The 12,679-nt window shown below is 38.0% G+C and overlaps 1 protein-coding gene across 8 annotated transcripts in view; it reads right to left on the reverse strand.

The window, feature by feature from the left end:
• Window positions 1-12,679, reverse strand: part of PUM2 (pumilio RNA binding family member 2) — a 70,003-nt gene that overhangs the window by 20,836 nt on the left and 36,488 nt on the right. For all 8 annotated transcript variants that reach the window (XR_014317194.1, XM_082756985.1, XM_082756982.1 and 5 more), the window contains exons 9-12: window positions 11,783-11,922; window positions 10,054-10,192; window positions 3,589-3,732; window positions 2,264-2,545 (exon numbers count right to left, since the gene is read on the reverse strand). Coding sequence is in view for 7 of the 8 variants with exons in the window: in XM_082756985.1 (XP_082613111.1) it covers window positions 2,264-2,545; window positions 3,589-3,732; window positions 10,054-10,192; window positions 11,783-11,922 (705 nt within the window). In the remaining variant the exon portion in view is untranslated. The remainder of the gene's footprint in view (window positions 1-2,263; window positions 2,546-3,588; window positions 3,733-10,053; window positions 10,193-11,782; window positions 11,923-12,679) is intronic.

A 12,679-nucleotide genomic window follows, 5' to 3' on the forward strand; every position in this document is an offset into this window, starting at 1 on the left:
GCTCCCTCCCAGCAGCAACTGAAAACATAAGCAAGGTGTAAGGGCAAGATCAGTACCGCCATCTGTCAGACCTCATGGAACACGTTAACTGAAATCCAGCCCTTACAACACGCTTAGACAAGCTACAGATAAGCTGAAGCCTTGGCAAATCAAAAAATAAACTCGCTTTTAATTTGCCTCAACATGCATTAACAGTGTTTTTATAAGTACTCATCTGTGTAATTCAATTCATATGTACATACAGCTCTTTTTTTCTTAGTTTTTATTTTTATTTTATTATTTGTTGCTTTAAAAAAAATAATAAAATCAGGAAGCATATTTTTAAGTGGCTGTTATGGCAAGTACAATTTATACTTGGCAGAAGGGCACTTTCAATGTACTTTTACTCCAGTAATACTACTAAAAATCTTTCAGGTTTAGGTAGCACCTTTCATCAGCACTTCTCAAACTGCAAAAGCACCAGCTTCCTGCTCCTCTGTGGAAACTACCAGGCTAATTAAATCACCTAGGACACGGCTGCAAGATTTCAGAACATGCTGTCTATGCTGAAGGCTCTGCACAAGGCTCTGCAACTGAACTTTGCTACAAGAAAAAGGCATCATCTCCTGTGCCAGGAAAAACAAAACAAAACAAAACAAAACAAAACCTGTTCTGTTTCTTCTTAAGGAGACAAAACTAAAATTTGCATTGTATGGAGGTCCTTGTGATAATGTTGGATAAAGACTTCTGTGGCTTAATTCTTTCTATGGCTTAAAAGTATTCTACCTAGAGCCTTAAAATGGGCCTGTTGCATTAAATATACAGATATGCTTATGACCACATCTATCAATGAAATGAAACTGTATCTAGAGCGAAACACAGCTGCTAAGAATTCACTGAACTCCTGCAAGTATTTGAGGAAAAATCTGCACTACAAAATACAGCACTGGGATAGCACAATTGTTTTGTGAGATTTACCTGCTGTGGCCCTACAGAAAATTGTTAAGAGGCCCTACCCATCTGAGTGGCCTTTTAAAAAAAAATAATTTGAAAATGGCATGTTTAGAGTTCCCTGCTCCACTCTTTAAAGGCAGAGGTTAGAGAGGACCAGTGTAAAACTTTATTTTGGATTTCCTAGCATTAGTTTTGTTAAAGCAAATTGTCAGATTATTTTATGAAAAAACAATACTGAGAAGATCTCAGCGTTGGTATGTGGTAATTTGATGTCACTATTCTCCACTTAGTTACCAAATGAGAGGTATCATGTTTTAACACTGAAGGGTGTGTTTTTCCTTCTGTTTTTCCACATACCGAGCTATTTTGTAATAATAGTCACTTTCTATGCTCCTTTCAACATTTTTATAAAGCCTCATGGGGCAATTTGCTTTGAAAAATACTGTTTAAGTATAATTTTTTTATTCCAATTTCTACACATCTGCAGGATTCATAATATAAATATGCTCCATTTATCTCATTAAAATAATAAAAGTAAACAAATCAGTTCTGTAACTCAGACACTAACAGGCCAAAAGAAATATTCTTTGGAAAAAACACCTAACTTCCCTTACTAACGCTGAACCTTAAATATAAGAAAACCTACCTTTTATATTTAAATCTGTGAGAATGAATTTCTGCTATAGAGCATAAAAAGATGACAACTATTTTTTTTTTTTTGATAACACAAACAGGAGCATCTGTTGCTATAATTTAAGGCCCCAAACTCTGCTTAAATGTATCTAAGATTAAACCTATTGAAATTAACGAGGACTATTATTAGGTTTTCAGTCCTTCCAGGATGACAGCCTAAATCCTCAAAAAATGTTATGGAAAGAAACACTGCAATATTTGATTAAATTTAGAGTATCATGTGATATTAAAAAAAAAAAAAATGGAAATTTTCCTGATATAGGAAGAACAACAAAAGAATGCGTATCTTAAAAGTAATCGATTGTTATTTTAAACACAAAATGAAGACATGCTTGCAAATAAAAAAAATAAGCTTAATAAAAAAATCAATATAAAGTTCTGGGGCAAAGTACAATGCTCAATATGGAAAAACATTTTGGAGGTATCTGTAACTACAGGGTATTTTTCAAAAATTAATCTTGTATACAGAACAAAATTAAACCCCCTTTTTCTTCACCTATAATTTGCTTTAAACTTGAATAACTTTTTTCAACATTGATTTTGGAAATGTATGTGCATATAATGTGTCTGGATACAGATACATTTTTTTTCCTTATCACACAAGTCTCACAATGTCCTCACTACGTTAACGACCTACCTGATGAGCCAAATCCACCAAGTGCGGAGCCGATAGCTGCTCCTAAAGAGCTGCTACTTCCAAAGCCAAGAGATGTACTTCCTGGTTGGCCAGGACCATGGGAAAAAAGGGAACTGTTTTGGGAGTTATTGGTCAAAGAGTTACTGCCATAAAATGAATTGGATTGTAGGCTACTATTTGTTTGCTGTTGCTGTTGTTGTGGCTGGGCACCAAGGGGCCGAAATAGACCGTTCGTGGCTCCCGCGAGATTGTTTGCTGTTCCTCCAGCTGAAGCAGCTGCAGCTGTAAAACACACGTTTTCAATTGTCATTACTCTCCCAAACATTTCTGACTGAAAATGGACTATTCAGATCTAAATCTTATTTTTACGAAACCCTCTTAAACAAGCAAAAATTCACATATTAAAGGACTAAAAGAGACTTTATAATATAATGCAGTCTTAATTACGATGGAAAAAAATGAAGACAGCGTATGTTGTAAGCTATTCAAAGATGCAGAATAGTTAATGTAATGGAGAGAATTTTCAGTGTAAACATGTAAGACATTATTGTTCACTGAACTGTGCTTCAATACACAAATTCACAATGGCAGAGTTGCAGCTAACAAAGACATCTTCAGCAACTAATGCCACAGTAGGAAGCCTATAGATTAGCTTAAAATCTCATTTTCTAAACATTAATTCATCTGGTGTTAATATTTTGGATTTTAATGTAATAAATACAATAAATACAGCGTTTTAATGAAGTGGTACCAGACTACCACTAACCTAACGAAAAAGAAAGCTCTATACTTTTCACAGTACTAATTCTCCTTTTCTGCTATCCATTAAGTATTTTTTTCCTTGCCATACTTCTCATGGGAAAAAAAAAAAAAATACTTTCATAAGAAAAGCATAGCAAGGCCCCAGAATACTCCATCATTTTCTGCCAGGCTGAAGCAATTAAACGATGCTTCCATTCTGGGGAGCAATGAGCAATGTGTGTTGTATGCATGGGGAGAGAAAAGGGGAAATTGTTCTTATCAGAGTAGCAACAGCATTTGCAGAAATGTGCCTGTATGTGTACAGGGAGTGGACTGCAAACCTGAATTAAAAAAAAAAAAAAAAAAAGGAAAGCTGCATCTCCGAAAAACAGTAAAACAGCTGTGTGTGGTAGAGAAAGGGAGGTGAAAAAATAAAAAAGATCATGCATGGTATATCCTTCACAACTGGAAAGCCTCACAGGATGCATATCAACCAAAGCAACAATATGAAATACTAGTCAACTAACATTACTGAAATTCAGTACAAAATGGGAAGAAAGCTCCCTGGAGGACCCAATACTTACCTGCTTGTGCTGCTGCAGAACTGATTATAACAGGGGTTGAGGCCACCAATCTGACTGGTGCTCCAAGGCCAGTTCTTGCTCCAGGGCCTACTACTAAGGCACCAGTCTGATCATAATAGGCAGTGGGAGCTAGTACTTGATAGCCTACACAATACAGAATAAAAGAATTAGGAGTACATGTTGTCTTGATCAGCCAACGCTTCTCTCATTGAAATATCTTGGCACCACACCACGATGGGGAAAACAGCATTTCTGCAGTAGCACCCCAGAACATCAACCAGACATCAAAAGAAAAAAAAAAAAAAAAAAGAACACCATAAAAGAGCTCCAAAATCTTATAAAAGCCTAGGAGTATTCTACATCATCTTTAAGAAACTAGAACAACAGCTAAATTTAGTGATCTGAAGTTGAGTGTGTATCTTCAAGGTTAATAAATCAAGTTTCCAATACCACAGTTGAAAAGGTAGAGTAATGCCACAACTTGTCAGAACTGGATCACTACTGAATCTTTTTTTTCTTCTTTTCAGCAATTTTAAATATTCTACAACTGTCTCATACTCCTGAAAAGGTACTGAAATCTATACAGTTAAAGGGCCGGACCATGTGCAAGTTCGGCAATTCCTTATATTGCCTGGCCACATTTTAAAGACCACTGACAAAAATACATTACGAAACGAGTGCTCCACATGCAAGAGTATTTTAGAACAATAAAAACGATCTAGTCCCAATCAGTTTCACAGAACAGACTGTAATCCAAGTACCATTTCATTCAGTTGACAGAGTTGGAACTAGAGGAGAAAGGAAGTTGAGTTGAAAACGGAAAAAAAGCAAGCAATAGGAACAAAAATACTACAAAAGACATGAATGAAGCAAAGGAAAAGATACAAAAGAGAAAAAAAAACCTCTTATTTAGCACAAGAGCAAGAGGATTAATTTTAAAGCTCTGATACTTTATAATCAAGTTGGAGAACTGGAATAAGAATCCCCAAAAATGGAAGACAAGAGCTAGAATAACCTAGGAAAGGAAACTGACAACAGAAATGTAGCACTAATTTGTAGTTTGACTATTAAATATAAAGCAGTGAGAAAAGAGAATTTCAATGTTCCTTCCATATTCAAATATTACTCATGCTGTTAAGAAAAAAAAAAAGATTTCGCAAAAATCACACAAATGACTGTTTTGAGCTTGTAAGAACGAAGACTTTGCACATCGTCTGCAGTCAATATGCATGTTTAAAACCAGGTCTAACAGAGGGCATAATTTCTCAAGTTCTCTCTGAAACAGGTACAGACCTCAACATAAGGACCAGGGCCTCTAATTCCAGGTGAGTACCTTCATCACCAGGCTCCCAAGTCATGTTTGTTCTCCTCAACTTCTAAAACAAGATGTATAATCTCTTCTGCTCAGAAGCCTCGCTTCAAAAACAGAGCTAGAAACACCAACTGCCTACAGCCTGGTGGCTATGGGCAGGGAAGCTGGAGATTCAAGTCCAAATTCTCTCACACTATGAAAATTTGAAGATATGAAGAGACTCAGGTATTACCCGAACAGGAAAGGAGTGATGAAAATCCAGAAGTTCAGGTTCAATTCCATGTTCAAGATGCATGCGTAGTGCTAATTACAAAAACTTGCCAGTACTATCATCCTCAACCTGCTTTTTCTCACTGCTCATTATTTGCTTTGCATTCTAGGTGCAGGTGCATCTATATTCTCTTTCCTCATCAGCAGCACAGGGTGACTTAGCTAAAAAGAACCAAAGCAGGGTCTTACAATGAAATTGGTCCAAAAACTTTAACTGCCACTGCCTATTCCACCTGCACAACTGAGTTGTGCTGCTCCACTACCTTCACCTCTTCCCAAGCTAGGGAGATGTGAGACTGATAATTTTAATGTTTAATTTAACAATATTTAATTACCTTTTCCTTTTCTACTTCTACTCATAGCACGTTTAATTGGTAAGATCATGCTGGTCCTGCTTTGGGTTGTTGCTGTTATCATAGAAAAACACTTTTCCAAAACTCAGAACTGGTTAACACTTACCAGGATTTGCTCTGTCCACCTACTCTCTCCAGATGTTCGAACCCACAGACAATGCTACAGCTAAAAAAGGACTGATCATGTATTTACACCCTTGATCTCACCTGAAACTAATACACAGCACTCTTATATGACTTCAGGCCCACATAATGTAAATAAGCCTATCTTCCAATGTGAAAAAGAAAAATTAAAAAAAAATTACCCTACTGTAGTAATTAAATTTTCTGGAATTAATACTAATGTAGTTTAACACATTAATTTCAGTTTTCATAAAGTAACTGAGAACAATAACCACCAAATTAAAAAACAGAAGCAACTTGCACTTGACCTTTGTATTAAAAAAATCCACAATTCTCTTGACACTTACTTGCCACTCTTACACCAACCACAAACAGGCCACTTAAAACTAGTAATAATAAGCTAAGTCATTAGCACTGAGATACAGCCCATCCAGAAAATAAAAACTTCTTTACCAAAAGGGTTGTTAGGCATTGGAATTTGGCTGCCCAAGGAAGTGGTTGAGTCACCATCCCTAGAGGTCTTTAAAAGACGTTTAGATGTAGAGCTTAGGGATATGGTTTAGTGGAGGACTGGTTAGTGTTAGGTCAGAGGCTGGACTCGGTGATCTTGGAGGTCTCTTCCAACCCAGATGATTCTGTGATTCAGAAGGCCTGAGCTAAGTATGAGAATGGAGGGATGCTTCCACACTCCTCGTCTCTGAGGTGACACATAACAGCACCTCTCTGCTTTCTACTCAAGCCACCAGAAGAAAGCAACACAGAGATTATTTAATATCTGAGACCTTGCCAAGTGCATCTGGAGCCTCAAAGCGAGGCATAAAATTATTTGCTTTGACATCACAAATATGGAAGAACAGCAGCTCTCATGGCAAAGTTGAAGCCTTCTGCCATCCCCTCCCTCATCACACTGTATTTGACAAGCTTTGTGCCCTACCCCAGAGAGGCATGCACAACAACAGACACTATTTCCCACCTTTCTCCCTTCTCAAAGGCACGATGGTGACTTGCCAGGTCTTCTCCACTCTAATTCCTTCTCTCCTCGCGTTTTGTTTTTTATTACCTCTCCATCAACTCTCCTCCTCCCTGTGGCTATGCAATTTCCCCCTCAAATTAACAGCCATCAAACCTCATTTCGGTGACTTCACATTCAAGCTTCCCGTGGTCTTAGAGTGGAACAAGAAGAAAGCACACTCTGCTTCCTAATCATATCCTAAGCACACCTTTCATCTTAGAACTTGGCTGCTCTACCTACACTTACTGTCTCAAGATCAGCAGGGAATACTAAAATAAACATCCTGGTTTACCAGTGTTCTGCTTTACTGAAATCATTTCCAAATGTCTCCAAAGCCACACGTTGAAAAGTTTTTGGATTCTTGTCACACAAACCTTAAATGTTCTTACAGAATGAGAAAACGAGAGGAGATTATGTTCTCTTGGCTCTTACAACCCATGCTCGGCATTGCTTTTATCCATCCAGTAATTTCTTCAGTGCCTTTCATTGGCTAGTTCGTACACTCTTCTCACTTTTTTATATATATAATAACACAAAGCTCTGCCCAGATCTCCTACTCCTTTCTCTCTATGCATCTTCCCTCGCTGATGACACAGGTTTACGCCAAACATATGTCAAAGTTTGTCACTTCTCTCTGCTCAAGTTGACAGATGTGACACTTCCTACTGCCAGCTCACTTATCTGCCCCTTTTAACACCACCACCCTGACACCTCTCCCCCCACTCTGGATCATAACCTGCAAGTCACTGTGGAGTCCCTGTGTAGAGAAATTTACAGCTTCTTCCTTCTGAACATTCCCAAGATCCAGCTATTCTCCTCTGCATACAGATTTGAAAATTTATTCAGCTTTTCATCTTCTTTCCTTAAATGTTGCATCCTCCGCTTCAGTCTCCCAAGCTCACCGAGAACTGAAGTGCTGTATCCTTTTGCTTGTCTTGACAAAGATATACACAGCCTTATCTCTGTGCTTTTCCTCTCAACAAATCACATTCAGCACGTATTTTCCTATCAGTAAATGATTTAGACTTGCTATAACCATTCCAATTTTGCCAATACCCTTAATTCCCTGTATATCTGCCACAATTAAATTTGACTTCTATTTCCTGGGAGGTACAGAATGCACAGCCCAGTGCAATGGCACACTACAAATTCTTCTAGGTAATAAAACTCCCAATGCCAATAAACCGAAACTGTTGATTTTAGTGTTTTATGCACATAATTCAGACAACTTATATACGTGTTCTTTACTCAGAGGGTGGTGAGGCACTGCCACAGGCTGCCCAGAGAAGCTGTGGATGCCCCATCCCTGGAGGTGCTCAAGGCCAGGCTGGATGGGGCTTTGGGCAACCTGGTCTGGTGGGAGGTGTCCCTGCCTGTGTCAGGGGGTTGGAACTGGATGATCTTTGGGGTCGGAACTGGATGTTCTTTGGGGTCCCTTCCAACCCAAGCCATTCTGTGATGACGTCCATCTGCACGCTAGATGCACCACTGCATTGTCAGCTAGACTTGGGTGAACTGGATATAACTGGAGTTACACCTGACTTAGCCTATGCAAGCAACAAAATCCTCCACGTGATTAAGCCACCAGACATTTATTTAAGGGTAAACAGAGCAGCCCTGCAGCATCTGTACAGCAGCTACATCTCCTGGGAGCACAACAGCTCCTCAGACCACTGAGGTCACGGAAATTCCCAAATCCAGATGACTAAGCCCAACGCAGCCCTCCTCTGTGATAAAGACTGGTTTTATTTGGAGAAACAGATGTGTACTGAACATAGATGATGAAATTGGGAGTACCCTCCAACCTTGCCTTGCGCATTCTTCTTACCAGAAACTGCCTGGTTTAAGAACTCTTGTTACTGGATGACTTGCTACAGGACCAGAAGAACTTCAAATGTAACTGCACAACTCCAGTGACAAACCTATTTCACTTTTGATGATTTTAAAAGAGACCAATAATTTTTTTGGAAATAGACTTAGTAGATTTCAGACATTCTCTTTGCACCTCGGATGAGAGGGGGCTTTTGCCTTTTGTGAGCTTTAAGAACTACCCTTGAATTATCTAATGTGGATACTTTTATAAAATAATGCCACATTTAAGTCTTCCTATAACGAAGGCCTTCTCAGATCTGATTACAGCTAAGTGTCACAAGCTTGCTACAAGGCACAGGCCACTCCACAATCCTCAAGCTCCATGTGGAAAGGAAGAGCTAATAAGCAGCAGTAACAAACAAAAAAGCAAACCACAGAACACACACAAAAAGGCACAGATAAGCCTTTGAGGCTTTTGCAAAGATGCCTACAGCATCTCTGATAAGCTGTGCTGTTTGCAGGCCTTCTCTGCTGCTTTGGGGAGGCGCAGAGAAACCACTTGAAAGGTGCTATGACAGCACACTTTGATGACTTCTCATTTTAGGAGGAAGAGAAAGATGCTAAAAGCTGAAGATAGTACTGCACGGAACAAAATAAAAGTTATAAAACAGAGCAGACAACGTACAATAGTCAGTCTATTCTGCAGCTAGAGGTATGAAATCCCACTGCTGGGTGAAGCATGCAGTGCAGTCCCAGAGCACCCAGTGACGAACTGTATCCATCCATCTGTAGGCTGCAAGGCATTTTCGCAGTACTGCTAACAAGGGACACAACCTGTATAAGTGGAGTGTTTTTGCAGCTACCATCAACTTTACCTGATTTAACTGTGTAAAAACTTAACTTTGATACTGAAGAAGGGCCAAGTATGCGTTACTTGTTCTTGCTCAGGTAATTGTACCTAGCATTTAAAAAGGATGCTGAAATTCAAACTGACATTATGAATTTATGGCACATGTACTGAGACACAGAATAACCATTCCCTAGAAGTCAGAAGCCATGCGTGCTGAAGACATGGAGTTTTCAGCAGGAATGGGATTAGGAAAAACTTTGGAGTACATCCACTTCAAGCACATTGAGGTCTTCAGAGGAAATTAGGCAGTAATTTCCTTTTAAATTTATTTTTGGGTTCTGATTTTTAGATTTTAAATTATTATAACATGACACAGGTAAAAAAAAATACTTCAGAAAGATAAATTATTACTTCATGTTGCATCGGAGTAACCATTTAAACAATTAATAACCTTTTAAGACAGCATGATTTGCTTCATTACATATGAAATTGTGATATCCCTTGTGCATGCATTTGTAACAGCAGAGAAAATGCTTCAAATCAAAAATGCTCGATTGACTTCTTGTGTTTGAAGAATCCTGTGTGAGTATTTTATGAACATATGACTATGTAAAACTCAATTCTAAGAAGTTATTCATAAACATAGCAGGACTTTGATAGTTAAGTTGGTATCTAACACCACCAATATTTTAACATTCAAGTATGCTCTTAATTCAGTGGTAGATGTACATACCTGGCATGCCTGTAGCAAGACCCTGACCAAAAGCCAAAGCTGGATTTGCTGCTGCAGCTGCTGCAAGTGACTCTGCCTGCTGCCCTTGCTGACCCTGATTGGGGGTAAGTGGGCGCTGAGTTGCTCCAGCACGCAGAACCTGCAAAAGGCCAACATGACACCATTTTCTTAAAAGGTGAGAAAACAAATCCATCATATCCTGCAAAAGGTCTAGAACAGTTGCTTTGCATATTTGATATAAATTTTGAATTTCGTATTGTGAATACTCCACCTTATCAGTTTCAAGGATATATAAAGAAAAACAAGCAAATGAATTTGCTCACAGGTGTGACAAAGTATATGTATGCTTCATCAATGATAATGAGCATGAAGTAAGAAAGAAAATCTGAAAGTGGTAACATTTGTGATCCAGATTAACTGAACACTCGTCCTTCCTTGACAAATACATTTATTACTTGCTTACATTACTCTCAGGCACTCGATCAGTGTTAGTATAAATACTTCAAAGCCTGTAGTCTAAATAATTACTAGTACTCTGCCAACAATGCTGTAAAAATGCACCCATTAAGGTTTAAAAATTCATGTAACACATCACCCTACAACACAAGTTTCTTTTATTATGTTCTGACAGCCTACCTGTGGGAATCAATCAGATTGAAAAAGCAATCAAAATTATTGCAACTACTTTATTCCCCTCAGCTTAAATAATATTTTCTGGGTCCAAAATAAGAAGAAAACAATATCATAGAATGGCTCGGGTTGAAAGGGACCTTAAAGATCATTTAACTCCAACCCCCTAGATTTACAATATATCCCCATAAAATATATTACATGTGATTTGTACCAACTGGATATTATTTTTTATAGAGAAAGCAAAAGGCTACTGGAGATGCAAATTCAACTGATGCAGTTCACCAATAACCATGATCAGTAGGAGGAAAGCTCCACCAAATACCAAAACCATGATGATAAGGAAACTTGAAGTTTTTCATGGTAACTCTAAGTCATCTCTTATACATCAAAATCCTACAAATGACACTGAAGTTAACCATATAGCTAGTAGAAAATGAACTAATATTCATTCAAGCATCTATCAAGCATAACGTTATTATAAATCTTGAATTTTTCATTTCTGGAAAAAAAGGCCATTTTTTTTGTACTGGAGTATCACATTAAAGCTTCAAAACTGCATCAAGAATAACTGTAGAAAATTATTATTATTTTTTCAAGTCACTTAAGGAAAATCCCAACAAGTTCTTGTACCAATTCCTTAGTCATGATTTACCAAGGTAAAAATAACAGGAAACACACGGGTGTTGTAATATAAATTACCATTCCATCCCCTTTCCAGCCCTCATGTTTATTTTCCTAGATTAGTTTTAAATTTTACTTTAAAGTTTAAGTACACACACCATGTTATCTGGACAGGTAAACTCATAACAGCACAGTATCCTAGATTCAAGGAATTATTTTTCATCTATTTTTAGAAATTGAGATTGCAAAACAAACCAAATATTTGGTATGCAATAAGTGAATTTTAAGAGTAATGTACATTAATGTAAAGAAATTGAGAACTAAAAGAAATCAAACAGTAAATTCATTAATGTTCAGCCACTGTTACAACAGAACAAGGAGTCCAGTAAAGTCTTCTGGAATCTAATCTGTTTTACAGATTGAAAAAGGTAAGTTAGGGCTTTAAAGGCATGTCTCCTTTACAGGAGGAACGTACCGGTTGCTGCCCCTGTTGTGCCTGTGAAGCCGCTTGCTGATTTGCTGTTGTATTTGCTGCTGCAGCTTGCTGCTGAAATAAATTGGCTGGATACACCCCCCATGGAACACCGTAATACTGAGGTGGAACCACAGCAGGACCTAAAAACAGAGAACTTGATTATTCTATCTGTTGCAGCCAATTAAAATAATTGTTTACATTGCTTGTAGCATCTCTCATTGATCTATCTTCTAAATGTCAAACGAAAATCAGTATTAAAAAATAAATTCTCCCATATTAGCCAAAAGGATATATTAACACAAATGGGTTAATTTAAACGATTCTTATGAAGTTGTAACTTCTCCAAGAAAAGTGATAAAGCTCAGGTGATAAAAGGGAAAACTTAAAGTAATTAATGCTTAATCAAAGAACACTCAAAATCAGTTCCCACGGCTGGAAAAAGGACATCATGGAATGAGCCACATTCATCCCCCCAGCAGTGATTTACTGAGCCTTTGGCCATCCACTGTTCCTCCTTTCTGTGTAACTCCTTTATGTGTACGACTACTGCCTCTCCCTCCCTGCCCGCTACAACACACACTGCAGCGTGTGCTTAATCTTGCACGCTTACCTTTCAACCTGCTGGTATATAGAACACACAGAAGAATGCTTATTATTTCTTCTTATAAAGAGCTTTTTATATCATTGTGTTGTATACAAGTAAATATGCGAATACATAATACATCTGTTCTACTGCCTTTCCTGTGAAACCACCAACTGGAGTTCTGGAATTTTTTGAAATGTTAGGCTCAGGTCTGAGCACTAAGCTGGGACTTGAATGCTCAGTAGTGTTGTTTCACAGCGGTATCAACTTTTAAAGAGATTTTTTTTTTATCTGGTGCCTGGGTTTGAGCACAC

This window comes from Aythya marila (assembly GCF_965140915.1).
Source record: "Aythya marila genome assembly, chromosome: 3".
Taxonomy (NCBI): domain Eukaryota; kingdom Metazoa; phylum Chordata; class Aves; order Anseriformes; family Anatidae; genus Aythya; species Aythya marila.